Source organism: Acyrthosiphon pisum, chromosome A2 (assembly GCF_005508785.2).
Source record: "Acyrthosiphon pisum isolate AL4f chromosome A2, pea_aphid_22Mar2018_4r6ur, whole genome shotgun sequence".
In the NCBI taxonomy this organism is placed as follows: Eukaryota; Metazoa; Arthropoda; class Insecta; order Hemiptera; family Aphididae; genus Acyrthosiphon; species Acyrthosiphon pisum.
In genome coordinates this window covers 117,181,618-117,202,306 of record NC_042495.1, presented here as the reverse complement: position 1 = coordinate 117,202,306, position 20,689 = coordinate 117,181,618, and the positions used below count along the sequence as shown (strand labels likewise).

Below are 20,689 nucleotides of genomic sequence, written 5' to 3'. Positions count from 1 at the left end.
TTATACTATTGTATAATGAGTTAAGACAAAATAAATCCTGATATATTCCAAATCTTACAAACATATCTTAGTACCTACATAATGATTACTATTATTATTGTACATAAAAATCTTTTTTCTACTAGGCATGTATTACTGACGACTGACGAGTGACGTGTGACAATTATTGAACCTATCTATATATTATACTACACCGACTGCGATTTGCCGATTTAATATCCTGGAAATATTCATTTCCTAGTTTGAACGAATTCGAACGATTCAACGGGCTGGTATACCACTTTTATGCAAACATATATTATATATAAAAATGTGTATGTATGTATGTATTTATGTACCTATGTATGTAAATATGTATGCATGTATAAAATATATTATATTTGTTATTGCATGGTGGTTTATAGAAGATATAGAAGTCTCGGCCGATTGAGCATTCGAAGACGTATAATATTATATATACATATACTTGGTATGTATAAGTATATGTATTCCTTTTATACGCCGATAAGGATACAAACCCAAAGGCACACAAATAATTCGCATAGTGTATACGATATTGGTGCATAAACATTAAATATATTATTATTTTGTAAATATTATTAAATACGTAGGTATAGAGAGTATTTAGATACATTATCCGAAATCACCGAAAAAAATATTATTATTATTAATATAAAATTATTGTAGATGTTGATATTCTTATAATTGTTCGTTATCGTCTTTACGTAGGTAATATTATAATATTATAGAGAAATATTATGGAAATAAATCATAAAGCTATATGTATAACACACATTTAAAAATTACAATACTTGACTCTAAATAACTGGACAGATAATGTTAATACCTAATTTATGGATTTTAAAAACGTTCAAGAACACATGTGTGGGTGGTCCGAAGGTCATCGTTTTGTTAAAATATTGAAATCTAATAAAATATTATATAGCTTCATATTATAATAATTTTGTTATAATTCCAACGATGGTTTTATGGTTTGAAATCGAAGTGAGAAGTATAAGGATCGAATCTTAAAAAGACAAAAATGAACGTGCACGGTGCACCACGTGTGGTGTTTGTACTTGATAAAATATGAGTTTGGCAATTGATTTATTCAACTGGGGTAAATATTACAATAATATACACCTATAATATTTTTATATATTTTTATAAAACAAATAGGTAACAGTAATGATCACAATAACAATACGTATGTAGTTAGTACAATGCGAATAATATACATTTAAGAGGGCATGGTAATTACAGATTGAGGGTTTATTTTTTTTTAAATTAATTTGTTTTTATCTCAAAAAATGTTTGTAATTTTATTGAATTATTTAATTTTTGAAACTTTTAACCATAGTAACTTTTAACTTTATAATTTATATTAAACAAATTAAATCGATGGAATAAAATTAATTATTATAAATGGCACCTATACAATAATAGTAGGTACAATAAATCGTTTTATTTTTACCGCTTTGCAACTCTGGACATTACATACAATTGTAATTAATAATATCCATTATTACTGGTGTGCTTATTAACGGGCATCAACATATTTAGAAAAATATTCTTTTTGATTGTTTAAAATTAAAACCGTACATTACTGAGTAAAAGATGAAAAAAATAGGAAAGTGTATAAATTATAAACTAAATAATATTTTGAAAAAAAATTATCAATTTTTATCACGAGAAAAAAACCAATCGAATGACATCTAATACGATGCTAAACGTTTTCAAACAAAAATTGTAACATACAAAAACACAAAATTACAAAAATGTAACGAAGTATAATATCCGCTTTTGAAAAAAAAAGAAATTAACCGTACATTTTTATACACTTAATGTTATTAGACGCCGCCGACTCCTTTCCAGTCACAGAGTACTGCCGGTGAACGTACAGTTGTTTTTTCGAAATGCAAATCGCTGGTCTTACTGATGTTGGGGAGGGGGAGGGTGTAGGAATGCGCAAAAAGCAAGCGGTTTATTATTATAATTTTCTTCTTCTTTTTTTTTAATCTCGAACGGCGGACGAGCCTATAGTTGCGCCGGCATCTGTTTTTCGTTAGATATTCTCCGACGGAGTTTTCGCGTGCATATAAATGACTTATTAAACGATTTGCTCGCCATGGCTGACACAAAAGACACGGTAAAGTCGTGTAGGTACTTCCTATATGTATAAAATATTATTATGTGTAGATAAGACGTTCGGCGTGTATACTATATAGCGACTATACGACTATAGCGCGGTCAGGGTATATAGATTCGTGGGTTCAAAGGTCTTACTGTATAACACGCAGTGATCTGCTAGCGGATTAGTGAACCGTGCGACATTTGCGGTAGATATATTAATATTATGTTATAGTGCTGCCGATATATACGTACGTAGATGGTAAATATAATATTTAGATGACGAGTAAATTATTTTCCCTCAGTCTGCGTTCACAGCAGAAGCACATCGTTCATTATTTTGAGACACGCGAATAGACGCTCAAGTCAAGACGAAAGCGAAAACAATAAATAAACATGTACTACAGTACGTTCGTTTCTCAAGTATTAAAGTATAATAATATAATAATATTGAGTATATTACGAATTGGAAATATACAAAAATATGGGATAATTATAATTATTGTAGTCTGCGATTTTCTCTGAAAAATGCTACTGTAGGGAAATTTTAAAATTAACTTCTCTCACAAAGTTCATGCCTTATATAGTATGCTTCAGTATTCGATTTTCAATACTGCAGACACAAGTGGAATTTGTCCTCGGTTTTTTTCTGGATATATTCCCCACACCGACTCAAAAGTGGTTTTGCGATAAATCCATAAAAATAAAATCTCCCCTCGGTATATAAAAAAAAAAAACCACTCGAAATCAAAAAGGAGGGGAAACGTAATCGCGAACTCCCTCCGCCAATTAAGCGTCGCCACGAGTGTCAGCTGCACCGCCGTGACAGCATCCACGATGGAAATGTTACCTATATAATAATATATATTATATAGTATTAAATTATGCACACACCACCGATCGCGAGCGTATAAGACCGACAGTCGTGATGGTGAGGCTGTGCAGGGGTCTATGTACCTACCCTTGTGCGTCTGTCGTATATACCTATCATAAACGCCACGGTATATTATATATATATATATATGTATATGTATTATTATAGCTATATCGCGGTACTACACACGGGCTCCGATACTCTCGTGAATTCGTGATAGTAATTAATAGTTTTCCCTGTATAATATAGGTACCTATATGCCTATACGTCGTGTATCGCGATGGTTACTTATAATATATTATTATAATCACTATTTGTGAAAACCACGCGACACCGTCATCACGATAATAACTCCCGTGGTGGGGCTGCTATCGCGTTCAACCGTCATCGCGGTGTGTTGTATCAACCCCCTTCCCCCCCCCCCCACCAGCCCAATACGGCTTTCAGTGAAAAGTTCTTCTCTCCCGGCAGAATATAATACGCTCTATCGCAGCCGATCGTGCATATTACTGAGGCCCGAACGGCTGCGGCAAACGCGGCGATCGCGTGTGAGCCCCGTCGAATATGATAATAATAATAATAACAACAATAATAATAATATTAATATTATAAACACGCGCCGTTAGGGTCCGCGGTGTGGGTTTTGCGCGGTGGGTAATATTGTAAATTATTTTCCTTGATGTATTCAATATTAATGTGAGTCGTCGTCCAGCGCAGCCGTTTGCAGCCGAGAGTGCACGCTCAGACATCGATCGAGCTGTGGTATATTTAAAAATCAAAAAAATCGCGAATGCCGCACACAATAACGTAAAAAAATATTACCATCATAATAATATATTGTGTATGTGTATATACATATATAACTCACCGGCGTACATAGCTTGTGACCAATATTGTATCATATCACATTATTTTATTATATTATATTATTATAGTATTATATTGAGCACGATGTGATGCGTATTACAACAAATGATCGTACACAGCTTTATACGTTGGGACAGATATTATTACTATAACTGTCCACTCGTTACTCTCGACGGGGACGAACGTAAATGTATATCGTCTAATATAATAATAATAATATTATCATCGATCGCACGACATTGTGATTGCGTTGCGAGGACGCGCGCCCGTAATCTTATAACGGCTCTGCGTTTCACTTTGATTTTGTTGTACCGTCGAAATTGCGTTTAAACCAAAATATTATGTCGAAACCAATTTATTGAGATAATATTAATATTACATTATTATAATCTATTCGTCTCAGAACCAGTCGCAGTTCCATAGATTGTATTAGTAATTCTTATTATTTAGCACAACTTGTTAATATTATTACCTAGTTATAAAACTATTCATTTAAGAAAATATATAAGCACTAATATTTTCCTAGTTATCGGAGCTTGTCATGATCCAAAAATAAATAAAAATTAAGTCATGAATATTATAAATTATCAAAATAATTAAATGTCATACTCTCATTCTCTCCCGTCTCTGTCACAATTATACTTTTACTTTAAAGTTTAATTAATAAATACTTTGATCGTTCATACGTAAAAACTGTTTTTTTTTTTTTTTTTATCAATAGTGTTATTTCTATAAACAACAAATTAATTATTCATTTAAAATAAGCTGGGAAAGTATATTTAACGTTTGAAATTATTTTAGTATAAATATGTTGAATATTTGTTATAAAATTGATTTCGAGATTAGCAAACTAACTGATAAGAATATTATTTGTAATTAACTTTTTTAGATTTCTTTGTTCAAGTTTATTTATAATATTAAATATATATATATATATATATATATATATATACATATACTTGTATATATTTCAATTTATTTTCCTCATTCCTTTCGCAATTGTTTGAAACTAATGAGTTCCTTTTGTTATAAAAAATAAAAAAAAAAACACCAATGATATTTCGTACGCTGAAATGAACGTTTACTTTCCATTTATATAAACCCTTTTAATAATCATTAAACTTTTTCTTCTCGGAGGAGCTCAATATGATAAACACAACGAAATAATATTTAAATTTTAAACGATATTTATTCTATTTATTATAGAGATTATTACTATTATTATTATTATTATTATACTCACTGTGACTGTGAAAAACTGGAATATTAATGCAATTTTGCACAAATGAAGTCGATTATAATATGTTTTCATAGTAGATAAAGATAAATTTTAATGGAATTTAATACGATATCACATATATTTATTATAGTATCTACTACATATAATATATGTATTATATAGAGAGAGTGGTGAAGACTAATATTAATATTACAGTGGCAAAACAAAATATATTGCAAATACAATTATTTTTTGATTATGTTATATAAATAGCAATAATATTAATAATTTTAATACAACATTATATATACTATGTACATTGTAACCATTGTCAAATCTAAATTGGTACCATGTAGTTAGCAATATGGATGTAATTGTTTTCGTGAAATTCAAAATTCACTTTAACTTTTACCTAACCTCCGGGGATACAATTCAAACTGCACGTACTTTTCCCAAACATTATGCATATAACCCGATCGTATATGTATGTATTATGTTCTTATTAATCTATAATTGGCCATTAAAACGAACACATCCCATAAATTAGAGAGGGAAAACGAAAGTGCCACGTTTTATTCGAAATTCCTTTGCCGGTATATGGCACACATAAAATATTTGCGCAATGATTTCGCGAAAATAAACAATTTAAAAAAACAAATAAATAAAAAAACGTTTTATAATATTATACTATTATTGCTTGTATAGCAATTCACAATATCTCGAAGTGTGTATAAAAAAAAAGAAAAATTAGAGCGTTGCCTACACGACGAAGATGATTGACGCGATATGTAGATAATATTATGTAGGTACCTATGCATATTATTATATTATAGTTGATAAACGTGAAAAAATTAATATCATCAGTAGGTACCAGTTCTAGGTATATAATATTATATCCATAGATATAACACATATTGTCGGTATAATATTGTATTTATGTGTGGTACTATAAATTAAGTGCCGTTCGTTAGAAAAATATACTCGGCGTGCCACACACATTAGCGTTTCGTATTTGTTACTCTCGCTCGATTTTTTCGTCTTCTTTTATTTAAGGGCGGAGTAAGAAAAAAAATGCGTTTATTTTCCACCCCGCGGCTGCAGCAATATATAATTTAGTGATAACCGTTGCTTAATCTAGGCATTACGATTGGACGCGGGCAAATGCGTGTACATAACTGCAGCAGCAGTAAAACCATTACACTTATATACCTATCTATATAATATATATTATATATGCTCTGTATATAGTAGTAAACTTGTAACCTAACCTGCACATATTATACAGTAACAACTAACAATAATAACACTTACATCATATAGGTATATACACACATATACCTATAATATATATATACAGCGAAGACGATTGTTTCAATTGGATTTTATGACTTACATAACGCCGTACTTTACGCCTAACTGTAAATATATATATATATATATTATATACACTTACATATAATATAATATGAAAAATATACGTTAAACTTGCGCACGCTGTTTTTCGACGTATATAACGACACGCCAAAGTCATAATTTCCCTCGCGGAACAGATACAATATAATATAGAGGAAATAAAACAGATATAATAATATGAGATTCACACGTCTTCGTAGGCGGCAATAATTATAATTACGTCAAAAAAACGGTTAACTACTAAAAATGTGGTGGACTGATACAAAAACATAATAATATAATATAAGTACCGCTAACAGATCTGTAATGCATTATAAATATTTATATTATATTTTGTGAGAATACTCGTGCACTTAAGAGAATGGATGCTATCATACTGATGTTATGCTGTGACGTAAGTCTGCAGGATTATTATATATATTATATATAATTAATAAATATAATATAAGATTCACACGACGTCGTAGGCCCAATAATTACAATATTATTATATACGTTAAAAAATGGTTAACTTCGAAAAATGTGGTGGACGGTTACATAAACACAATAATAATATATTATAAGTAGATACCCCCAACACCTCTGTAGTGCATTGTGAATATATATATATATTTTGTGAGAATACGCGTACACTTAAGAGAATGGATACTGTCATACTAAAGATATGCGGTGACGTAAGTCGGGTGGATTCTTATAGGGGTTGAAAAAATTAATCAGAGCACAGCGACCCATCATATCTCTGCTCCTCCACCGCATTACCGGCCCGTTACCATCGTATATTTTGTTTTGCGGTCCATTCAAGTGGGTATTATTAATTATATACGTCCCAACAAATATTTATATTATTTGCGAGCATCATAAACATCCGTACCCGTTTTTTAAGTAAAATTTTTAAACGAATAACAGTTTTATTTTATTTTTCAACTTCGTATATTATAGGCATTCGGAAATTGCATATTGGCGTGGAGTAGACAGTATAAAATAATAACGCCGCATCGTTCAATTTGCTAAGAACGTAATCGAGATGATTCTGATTTTATTCTTATTCACTGGTACAGCCGGTAAACATATTTTACGAGACAAAAATACGGAGCCTTAATACCTTTATATTGTTATTTATATATATTATATTACAATACAAATAAAAACCTTCGCTGTTTACGTTCTCAAAAGAATATCGCAGATTATTTCCGAGTGCATTAGCGTGAAATTCACAGGAAAAAAGCGTTTATAGAATATTATTTGCCTATAAATAAATAAAAAAATTACAAAAAAACTGTCATTAAATTTTCAAACCTGCAGCTCGTTTAAATTGTATCGAATATAAATTGCGAGAAAAAAAAAACAAAAATCCACCATTTTACTATCGTTATTCTCATTACTGGAAAAATATAAACTTTTGACATAACGTCGTTTTTACGGTAGAGATATATTATTTTAAACATGTTGAGATGATAAAATATTTTAGTACACAGAATGCAATAAACAAATCATTGTGTGTGTGACACGATGTTATTTTGTGTTATGTTTTCTATCGTTCTCATTTGTAATATTTTATTTTCCTCTTCAGCTAATACCATCCCTCTATAACGATGTACAATAATAATATACAAGTCTGAAAACGATTGATATTTTATTATTAACATCGCAATAAACTCAAAATCTGAACTCTTCATTAATATGATTTTTTTTTAGTGCCAAAACTTCTGTAATAGTTTTTCCTTATGATTTCGATTTGCAGATTTACATACATATAGTACAATAAATTATACAAAAATATTGTACGATGACAAATCATACAAATATTGTATTTTTTCGTGGTTGCATACTTATTGAGTAATAAGTATAAATTTACGTCCGAAGCGCTAAAATTATGAAAATGTATTATCATAATAATACTTTTTATAAAAACCGTTATTATGCGCCTTGTGGACTCAGTAAATTGTAGCACGCTCGTAAGGAGGCATCGTAGTTGCATTAGGCCGATACAGGATAATAATAATTATTATTTGATGTCATTATTTGCATTATGCTTCTGGAAGGGATTTTTCTTCTCGTGGTGTTTTTTTTCATATAATATAACATCCACGCGTCTCTGACGTATTAGGGATTTATCCGTTGATTTATAGTTAGGTAACTCGCGAGTTTTCAGGCGGTTTAATGACTCGCGGAATCGAGCAGCAGCCTCGATCGGTTAGGTTACAGTGGTATGGGATGCGGTGTGGTGGAAGAGTGGTGGTGCGGGTGGCGGTGACCACAGAGTGAGCGAAACGACAGCGGGATGAAAAAAAAACATTATTAAAAACTAATTATTCAATTGTTCCGTACGTATTTTTTTTTTTACTCGAAAGATTTTTTTTCCCGACCTAACCGATTCATTAAAAAATGAGTTGTTCCTAAAGTTATTAATTGAAAAGCTCGTGGCGGCGGCAACGATGGTTTGGTGGCTAAAAAGGAAGAAAAAAACTTTCGAGCCTATTATTTGGATTATTTATTACGGTCGTCGTCGTCGTCGCCACCGCCACCGCCGACGATGCGTTCGCCGCCCCAGTCGGTCGGTCGGGCGGCGGAGGGTGCGTGTACACAGAGTGCGTGCGCCGCCGTTGCCATGGGCACACGCGGAAGTCGTTGCCGCATAGTCGTATAGTCCTCGTCGTCGTCGTCGTCCTCGTCGTCAGCGTCAGCGTCCTCGTCGTCAGCGTAAGCGTCAGCGTCGTCGTACACGGCACATTATTATACAGCCGCTGCGCGCGTATTACTCTCTCTGTATATATATATATAACATAACATAGCAATCGCCGCCCCCGCCGCCGCCGCTGTAGTGCGTGCCGCGCGACTCGCCGACGGTCAGGTGCCGCTGCCGCTGACGCTACCGCCGCGCCGCCGCTTCGCGTTTTCACCACCCCCCGCGACAGCGTCGCCGTCGACGACGGTGGCACCACTGGGCCAGCCCGCTAGGTGGCACCCCATTCGAGCGCGTTTCAAAGCACAGGACGGTACGGCAGCGCTCGCGGTCCCCTCGTCGTCCCGTCGGGTCTGTTGTTGTTATCGTTCGTCGTCGTCGCCGCAGTCGTCCGCGTCCGTCGCACCAAAACGCCACCGTTTTGAAGCGATTTAACCGCCGCAGCCGCCGTAGATTTTTTTTTGCTCTCAATAATACCGTCGTACAGTGGCCGTCGTAGTATACCGTAATATTTCATTATTATTATTAGTATTGTTTGAATTATTATTAAAATAATTTAATTAAACCTGTCGTCAACGTACCTACTGAAGCTATAATAATATATTATAATATAGCCGCCACTTATACTGCCGTCGCCACTGCTATACGTTGCTGCTGTGGCTGCCTGCTATATACGACTACTGCAACGGTACACGCTGCTATAAGCCGCCGCCGCCGTCGCTGCTGCTGTATAGCGCGCTATAACATAATTATTACCCACGAGTTATCAACATCCACGTAAACACGGAACCCTGTCCGTTCGGTGGGTCCCCCCTTTTCCCCGTAGCCGTCTACGCAGCTCCTCCTCCTCCTCCACCTCCGCCGCAACACCATCACCATCACCATCCGGTTCACCACCATCCTTCTCATCACCAACACCACCAACAACACCACCAACAACACCAACAACACCAACAGTCCGTGGTCACTGTTTGCCATCAGACTCCTAAAAACATGGTATGTAACGATGACGATAATAATAAGCATATTATGCTCGCGTATACTATATTATTATAATAGATATTACACAACAACGGAATAATAATTGTTATGTAATCACGTAAGTCGTCGTCGGAGGGTGGTTAAGCGAGTTTTATGTAATAATACAATTATTATTGCCCTGCGTCGGTGTCTGATGATTTTTTAATTAAAAAAATATATAAGTATATATGTTTTTCATTGATCGCACTTACAGTGATATAGGTAATACGGATTAACTTTTTATTAAATGTTTATTTTCTAAGTTTTTTTTAAAATTTTTTTTTTTAAGAATTCGAAACGAATATAATTTTTTACCCGTTTTTACCGCGTAAAATCACTTGCCACATAGATAGCAGCACGGGTCACCGCAAAAACGACGGCTATTTGTTTTTTTTTGTTTTTTGTTTTCCCCTTTTTCGGTCCCCGGACAATTTGATATAATTTATCGCTCCGTCCACCGACCCCTATCCACCGTTACAACCACCTACTCCCGCTCCGCCAGAACCGCCAGCACACCGTTTCGTTTCCCGGTTGGAGCCCCGCATATACAGTCCATAGGGTCGAATCCAGAGCGTTTCGGGATATCCGATTTAAATGCGAAATGTTTTCCACCCCCTCCCCCCATCACCCACTACACAACACCCCTTGCCGTTTCACCACCTACCCTCTGAACGTAGCGCACCCACCACTTTCTCTCACACCCCCTCCCCCCAAAAAAAAACAACGCTACTGAATCACCCACCACCGAGCGATTGTGGTCGGCGCGCGTAATCACGGGACCATAATAATACAAGATTTCTCTTTCTCTCTCTCTCTCTATGGTATATAAATTATATTAAATTACACGCGTGCCAATTAATTATTATTATCGTCATGCTATATTCAAACGAAATAATATGATATCCGCTTAATATAATATTAAAATTATAATAATAATAATAATATGGAATATGGTACAACCGATCTAGTGTTCTACATGCGAGTCTATTGTATTATTAAATTAATATAATATTGTCCACAACGATTTATTGTAATTTATATTGTTTTTTAATTGCCATAGGTCTTTTATCTTTTATAATTTTGTATTCATATATTATATACTTAATAATATAATATTGAATACGGAGTACATAAGTTGATAAATTGTATATCGCGTCATATTTAATCTCGTATTTAATGCACGCGTTTAACTTACTGTATTATATTGTATTTTGTATTGTATTGTATACCCTAGGTAGTTATATTGTAATAACTTGCGAGTTCATATTATTATTATTATAATAATTTTAGGTGGTATGCTACGCGCTTATAAAAATCATATTTGATTTGAAATAATTCAAACATCCTATTGTAAACTAAGTTATTTTATTATATTAGGAATGCAATATGTATACACACAATAATACATGTACACAACAATAAGTATAAATGTATATGGATATAGCTATATGGCGAGTGTCGTTGTTTTTGAAATACTGACGGACGCGAGCTTTAAATGCCGTAGATTTATTTATTATGACCGCGTCCCTCTCTCGGGTGGCTCAATAAAATATTTAAACGGAATCGCATTTCGAGAAATGATTTAAAAACCCTCGAGAGCTAATGAATATTATATTATAATAAAGTTGGCCGAAATCTCGTCGTTTTTTTTTTTACATTTTTTTTCGTTCACAACGCCGTTGATATTATTATATTATTACTATACGTCTACTCGGTCGAGGGGATCGGGTTGGATTACATTTTTGAAATATAAACGATCGGCTCCGTTAAAACCCTATACACACTCTATACAGAGACAAACACATGGCCGATTGGTGATGGCGTGTGATTTTCAATGCTGTCAAAACTGTATACCCTTTACGATGGCAATTACGACACATATTTGTTTAACGCTTTGGAAATAAAAATAGTAGTCGATAAAATATATATATATTATTATTATTAACCGGGCGTGCGTGCGTAAACGTGCGTGCATAATTGTATAAAGTTTTTTTTTATAATGGTTTATATTATTGTTTATAATTCGTTTCAAATATGATTAAAACTTTTTACATGCCTATTTAGTTTTAGGATAACTTCAACCTGGTAATAATTTTATATGCATAATCGTATAGCCGTATAGGTACGAATAACGAATTGTTCAAGATATATTTTATTATTCGTAAAAAATCAATATGTACCTAATTTAGATTAATAATTTCTTTAATATTAAAAATTAAAATACCTAGGTACCTATATGGTAATAATTATTTTATTTTTGCACATGTTAACATAGTAATAGTATTATTAATAGGTATACGTACTAATGTGTTGTTCGATGGATCCGTGTCGGTATAAAAACGAGGATTTAACAATACGCGTGAAGATTTTAATGCAAAATATATTTTTACATTTTTTACGAAAATACGGAATAGTTGTTTATTTTGAAGTAACTTAATTTACACCAAGTATTAATATTGAACTATATCCTTGGGCCGCTTATGATTTGTCTTGTATGCATAACGTATAAATATTATATATAATTGTGGGTTCAGTGTTCGGGTTTGGATTCGTTACGTCCAATATGGAATGCTGTTTAAGTTTAGAGTTAGATTAATACTCTTAAGTGTATTTACTATTATATTCTTAGCGGATTTACCACTAAGTTTAACACTTCGGTCGTGACAAATTTATAACCCCTATTTATGACTATATTTTAATTACGCTTAAAAATATATATTATATACCAATATATTATTTTTTAAATTTTGTACCTACGTTTTATATTACAAAACTTACCTAATTATTTTTTAGTGACCACAAATAATGGTATATTCACTCAAAATGCTAGGGCGAATATCATAAAATATTTTTGTGATAGGATAATGTTATAAGTATTTATATTATTAAGTGGAAAAAAAAGTCGTAACTTATAATTTACCTATAATAAATATTCATGACGTAGAAAATCGTATTAAACATTGCGTAATAATTTTCAGATGGTGACTCGAACGAAAAAAATCTTTGTCGGTGGATTGTCGGCGCCAACAACGTTAGAAGATGTCAAAAACTACTTTGAGCAATTTGGACCGGTAAGTTTGTCAGTTAGTTTATTTGACGAATAGATATAAAAAATATAATAAATTTAGAAAAAAAATGACTTAACCTAACCGATTTAAATAATGCATTGACATATAGATATATTATAGTATCAATATTTGTATTTATAGACATAACGATTAAACGATGGATAGTAAAAGAGGACTCCCCGCTTGCATTCGGCACATTAGCCGTGCCCAACTTATACTAAATGTTCAATCTCGATAGGCGGCAATCATTACAATATAATACATGGTTTAGGTTTTAAATAATACATTTCGTCAATTTTCGTTCTCAGATCGATCGTTCGATACCAATTATTCGTATATAGGTATACTACAACTATATTATGTATTAGGTATATTATGTTATTATAATGTACAAACGTTTCTGTGATCATTTACCGTGCTTTCATATTATAACTATCGGTGGTAGGTATTAAAATAAAAACATAAAAGAGTAACCAAATAAAAAAGTGGTTACCTGCATATTCGGGCAGAGGCGCACATTTATGAAAAACCCGTTATAAATGTGTTATGCAGGGCGGAAACGGGAAGGACCGCACCAGCAGCACAGTTATCTGATTCGGTATATATAGGTAGGTATGTTGATCCCCTGCAAAAAAGGTCGGAGAGCTTTTTCTCGAAGTTATAATATATTATACGCGTGTGTACGTATAATCTAATGCGTGCGCGTAGGTATAGGTAGATCGTACGTATCATAATATGTATATATATAATAATAATAATAATAATATATGGTCGGGTAAACCCACCTGCAACCCGCGAATGACGACGACGCCGCCAAATCCCGCTACGATACCGCGATAATCATAATATTATATTATATATTATAAAATTAATAACTGTGATATATTATGGAAATCCAAACTCGCATTATAATATTATTATACGCACTTCGGATTTTCGGGGCGCAAAAAACATGCACGTCCTGCCTGCAATATTATTATACTGCTGAGCGTTATTATAATATTGTTACGATATTACAATACGCCACCGCCGCCGTTGTGAAGCGTTTTCGCGAAAAAAACCCAAATCCGCCATACATGACGGTGCAGACGATATAATAATATGTTATCACGATACATTATTATCGTAGGCGGTCGAGAAAACATTAATACGATGATAATGCGTGATTCCTGGAAACGAAAATATAAACCGATAAACACCCCACCCCCACGACCGGGTTCAGTACCTACAATACAATACTATATCGTTTTTATTATTACAATAATATTGAGATTATACCTACATAATATATAGTTTATATTCGTATAATATCATATTATAACGTGTGGACCGCGAGTTCGAATTATTTATGCCCCGTCAACTTGAATATTATATTAGTCCTTTAAATCAAACAAATTATAACATTATGCGTACGACGAATCTGTATTAATCTTAAAATAATAATAATATAATACCTAACATATTAATTATTAAATTAAAAATATTTAATTAACATCCGTGTTATAAATATTATATTCTGTACTGAAAAATATTATAATATTATAGTAATGGTGTACATTTCGGCGCGTCGACCTTTTTTTTTCCAAACATAACTCTCCTCCTTTTCCAGATCTATAAACTAAATATATCCCGACCCTCCATTGAAAATTCCTCTAAGCCCGCTGCTATACACGCGTGCATATTATATACACCTATCTGCGTAAGCGCGCAGTACCTACCTATACCTACCAGCTATACTTACATTGCAGCTGTATAAAATACTTGTATATATGTGCTCGCAGAATATACGTGTTTGTGCGCGGTGTATTCGAGCACCTGGAACGCATTACAGAACGGTTTTCTCGGTCGTGTCCCGCACTAACCGTTTTTTATTGCCGCTCGGGTTTTTGGACATGCCGCCGCCTCGGCCGAGAGGAAGATAATCCGCGGCGGCGGCGGCGGCCCTCGGAGGAATTGCCCGTCGGGGTCGTAAAATAGGTCGGCCGAACCGCTGGAGCGGCGGCCGGGGGATTGGCCGACGGTGGTGTGGGCGGGTTAGGGAGGGGGGACGCGCGAAGGCGGAGCGGAGAGAATATTTATATATATACGTATATATACACTTTAGGTGTGTACTGTATGTACAATGTACATAATATATACTATACACTATACAGAGAGAGAGAGAGAGAGATGCATAAGCCCGACGAGAAACTGTTATAAATCGATTATTATGTGGCGTCAGCTGAATGAGAGTGGCAAGAAAGATAGGTATATATATATATATATATATGTATGTACGTGCAGTACAAAAGTGTAGGTATATTATACAGTGGAAGGGGAGCAAAAATCCCGGACGGTAATTTCTATGCACTGGGGAAATTACAGACGGAGAAAAATTATTTTAAATGACTTTTCCCGCGTTTTCTCTAGCTGTTTGTACTATTACATATACTTTATACTATTATTATATATATATAATATATATACACATAATATATCGTATGGTCTATTGTAATACATTTTTGAAAAAAAAATCCTCCGATGTTTTCTGATATCTGCGCGAGTTCATTTTCCAAAACGGTCGTCCGAATCCGAAACGTGTATCGCCAAACATTTCTCTCGCTTCGGGTCACGGTGGTCGTAATAATAATGCAATTTCTATTATGATCGATGCGTGTTTTTCTGACAATATTCATCAGGGATTTAACGTAATTTTTTTTTTTAATGATCAGCGACATAAAAGTAATACATTTTACACAAATACAAAAATCAACCATATTAGAAGAAAATATACACTCGTTATTTTATTCGATTTTCCTCATAAAACGGTAACGATTTCGAGGGGTCAAATCGTTACAAACGGTGATTCCGTTATCCAAGTCATGGCATTATATCCGGTCTCCAAGGTACCTCCTACATTCGTTGCGTGACCTAATCTCAATTTACACAGAAATCACCCCTTCCAATTGCTATGTCAGGTTTTGTCAAATTTTCGGAAACTCGCGATTCTCTTGCAGTGTATAGTGGGGATGTAATTTAATTCGCTCGCACGAACGACATAATCGACCCCGCACCAATGCAACACCAGTTCTGCAAAACGCCCCTCGTTTTAAATAAAATAAAATCTACAAAAGCAAATTAACACGTTGTAGGTATAATTTGTATAGGAACTAGATAAAAAAAAAAAAATCAACACTTATTTTAAATTATTTATATTGAAATTATTATGAAATGTAAACTAAATCTTACCAAATAGCTGGTGTCTTATAGATCGTATGAGATAGATTGATCTCATATCTTGGTTGTTGTCAACTTTCTTGTTAGGACTTCCCTATAGGCTATAATACACTATAGGTGTTATCCAAAATGTGGTTTACGTTTTGATGTAGTAGCCTATAGGTAGTAGGTACCTACATATTATAAATGTTATAACTTATAACAATCATATAACACGTAATATCACAACATTACAATAATATTGCTATAAGTCAGGTCTTCCAGATAAGTGATCACTGACCGTATACACTCACGTTTTTATTATATATAATTATATAAATACATAATTCAAATAAGTGAAGTAGCTATATGTGCAATTTACTACCTACCTACTCATAGTTATTTTGCTTAGTCCGCACACTTTTTGTACAACTCACGGCCTAAATAATATTATTAAAATATTTTGACAAGTCAATGTATAAACATTATGCCTATAATTAGGAATAGTATAATATTATTTCTTATAAATAATATGTGCATGGAGTTTCAAGAGAATACCTAGCTTAAATAAACGGAAACCTGTGAAAACGGAATATTTTTTTTGGTCCCAATGGAATCCGTTTTAGATAAACATTAAACAAAATAATCTTTTTTTTTATATAGTTTTGATTTAATAATTGTTAATCAGTTGATGTACTGTGCCTATACTAATACAATATGCTTACACCATAACAATACATATTATATTGTACATAATAATAACGTTTATAATTTTTTTTAAGGTTGTATTAGTCCTTGGTTTAAGAGTTATCGTGTCGTTTGTTTAGGGGAACAGTTTAAATATTTCTGACTAAAAAATTGATTCAGGGCGCCGAGACAATTTAATAACTGCAGTATTGTAATGATATGCCCACACACCATTATAATAAACTAAAATCTTACAGAATAATAAATAACAGCCAGACTGTTGTTTGTAGAAATCGGTCACATCAAATAAAACCATTATCAACGACAATTAAAATAAAGTCACACACTAATGTAAATCCGTCCCTGCAGATTGCGTACCTATATATTTACCTACCTGCTACACACGTCACAATATAATAATGTATTCGACTTGTGGTTCAACTGCTGTAGTGACATAATATAACATTAAGTAAAAGATAATAATATTATGCGTTGCAGCAGCATCAGAAGCAGCAGTTTTATCGTATCATATAATATTAATAATAATAATATATTTAATTTATAAGCGACGTGGAGTGCAGTGGTGCAGCTTTGGTTATTACTGTAGGTACCTACCTCTACAACTGCAGTAGTTGTAGACGTCACAATGTGATGTGCATTGTATATATTATTATTATTATAATATTATGACGGTACGACTGCGTCTGCAGGATTGGCGGATGGGTGCGGGTGGTTTTTCCGCAGTACCCATACACGTTGAGCAGCAGTTAATTGAAAAGTTTTCGCTCCCTGGTCGTCATCATCGTCGTCGTCGCCGTCGTATATACAATATACATGTATAATGTTTATTTATGTACATATATAATATTATATAACATGCGTGTGTGTGTGTGTGTGCATAGGATTGAGCCCGTGTTCCCGAGGACTAAATAATTATCTGTCGGACGGACCGCGTTTTTCGACCGTCACCCGTGAGGCGACTGCGGGGTGGTGGTCGATGAGGGTTGTACGGCGAAATCGCCGCGGGGGCGGACGGGTCCCGACTCCGGGGACTATACGAGTCTACGGAGCTCACTCGGAACGGTTTATGTATAGAGTTTCATTTGTCACGTCCGGAAATCGGCGAGCGGCGGTGGCGAGCGTCGAAAAGTTTCGTACCTATAATGTACGCCCGCGGCTCGTCCGGCCCGCCCGATCCGGAAAATCATACTGTACGGCCTGCTGAAGTTCTGTGCATAATGCGACGTTTATGTTGCATAATATTTATAATAATATCTTTTGAACATTGCCCACTATTGCTGCTGCTGATGCTGCGAATATGTACGACCGCTTTAACCGCGGTTTTTCCACTCGGGAAATTTGTATATACATAAAATGTGCACATTCCACACATGCGAAATGCTCGGGTGTCTTAAACCACAGTGATTTTGCGCTCCCTGTATACCTACGTCATTATACAATGTGTAATAATAATATAAGTAATTATATATTATATTATTGTACTTTTTGCATTTCGCGGGCATTGCCATTAAAACGGTAAGTTATTCTCTGGGGAATTCGAGCATCTTATACTTTACCGTGTGTATTAATCTTCTTAGTATCGTTATCCACAGGTCAAGAAAAATAAAAAAGTTCCGGAACTTTCGATCGACAATCGATCCGATATCTCTACTCATACAACGTCTCTAATAATAGCCAATTCTCCCTTTTTATTGGAAATACCGATACACGAAATTGATTTCTATATTAATTCAAAATGTTGTTTAAAAAAAAACCCTTGTTATCCGATTTAATATATTTTTAAACGGTATGCTTGGCGATGACGTTTATACTATGATCGATTCATATAAACTAAATCAAAAAGTTCCCGACTAAGGACTAAAGCTCGGTATATGTTATAATAAGTTTAAAATCAAACGTTGTTATCGTTCTTATGTAAAATCGCATAACATGTGATTATAATATTATATAATATGCATATTGGATGCGTATCATATTGTATACTAATGTATAATGTATTTTGACATTATAAAAATATTTACATATTCTGAGAAATTCGTGACGTAACCATGAAACGCGATGTCGTCACCACGGGGAAATTTGTCGTGAAAAACTTTTTTCGTGTTATCATGTGGTACCGGTGGGCGATTGTGCGCGAGGCTTTCCCGGCTGAGCCTCCTTCAAACACCCCTCACCATCACTGAACATCAAACATCATTTAAATATTATATCTTAATATAATATTCTTATGTCGTTATTAAAATCGCAATATACGTACACTTTATAATGGTATGCATATTGTATAATATAATAAAATACTCTACAGTGATACACGTTTAACCACCATCACAAACGTAATTTTTTTTTTATTATTATAAATACAAAGCCTCGACCTGCATTAGTCTACATAATTATATAATATTATATTAATTAGGTAAACATGATATTGGTGTATATTATTATTTATTTAGCTCCCGAATAGATGTATCACCGTTTTCTGTTAGTATATTTAATGATAATTCGGCTCCGATAAATGTGCGACTGTACGAGTGCATGCAACCGTATACGCTATACGATACCTAAACTATACCAGCTACCTACCATTTACCAATATCGAATATTACAGACAATATTGGACAGTGGACATTGTTGACAGGCGAAGCCGCGAGGGGAAGTTTTAAAATGTAAATCGTATAGGTGCAATTTGTAAAATATTATATTACAGACACGCTAGTATTGAACTATCGCTTCGGTTTACGAGAATGAATATTTTGAATTTTGATAGCACGAACATTATTTTCATTTTAAATTATGTTTTGTTTTCACTCGACATGATTCGGTTGCCGCAACGGGAGGTTCAATTTCTACTAAATCCAAATTGTACAATTTTATTATCATGCATAATATATTATACTAGGAAACTCGACGTAATCGAGAATGTTTGGAAAGCAAATTATTTAATATCTTTTCCATGAATATTACCCATGTATCATAATATAATAATTTATAATGATCGATTTTGAGGAGCCCATTTCATGTGGACCGTGTCGATGGCGGGCGTACGACTTCAAAGACTCGAATTAAATTATTTCACAAAAATGAATTGCAATCAAAAGTATTCAAAACTGTTTCATCTTTTACGATTTACGGTCTACGTTATCAAAAAAATATTGTACCGGCCGAACGTCAAACGCTTAAATAATCTAGTTGGTACACAGCTGAGGACTACTGAACTATTATAACAATCGCTCTCAGGCTTGCACGATAATAGACATGACACGATCGATCCGATAACAATGATATGGGCGCTTTCGATAATATTAATCGGCGGACGGTCTAATTTTAGCTACAATATTATTTTCGTTTCCCCCCGCCGTGCGTCATTGTCCATCGATGGTGGGTGGGCGCAGGAGTGGCGGGGTCACAATGACCAAGTCGAACGTCGTCTGTAATATTCGTAAGCACGGTACTGATAAAAATTAGGAAAAAATTTTTGCGCTTGTCCCTGGTGGGGGTCGAACCCACGACCCCTG

The 20,689-nt window shown here is 34.0% G+C and overlaps 1 protein-coding gene across 8 annotated transcripts in view; it reads left to right on the top strand.

Annotated features, from left to right (window-relative positions):
* LOC100572393 (RNA-binding protein Musashi homolog Rbp6) overlaps nt 1–20,689 on the top strand; it is a 399,006-nt gene that overhangs the window by 280,534 nt on the left and 97,783 nt on the right. For all 8 annotated transcript variants that reach the window (XM_029489719.1, XM_029489716.1, XM_029489717.1 and 5 more), the window contains one exon: nt 13,185–13,277. In XM_029489719.1, coding sequence (XP_029345579.1) covers nt 13,185–13,277 — 93 coding nt within the window. The remainder of the gene's footprint in view (nt 1–13,184; nt 13,278–20,689) is intronic.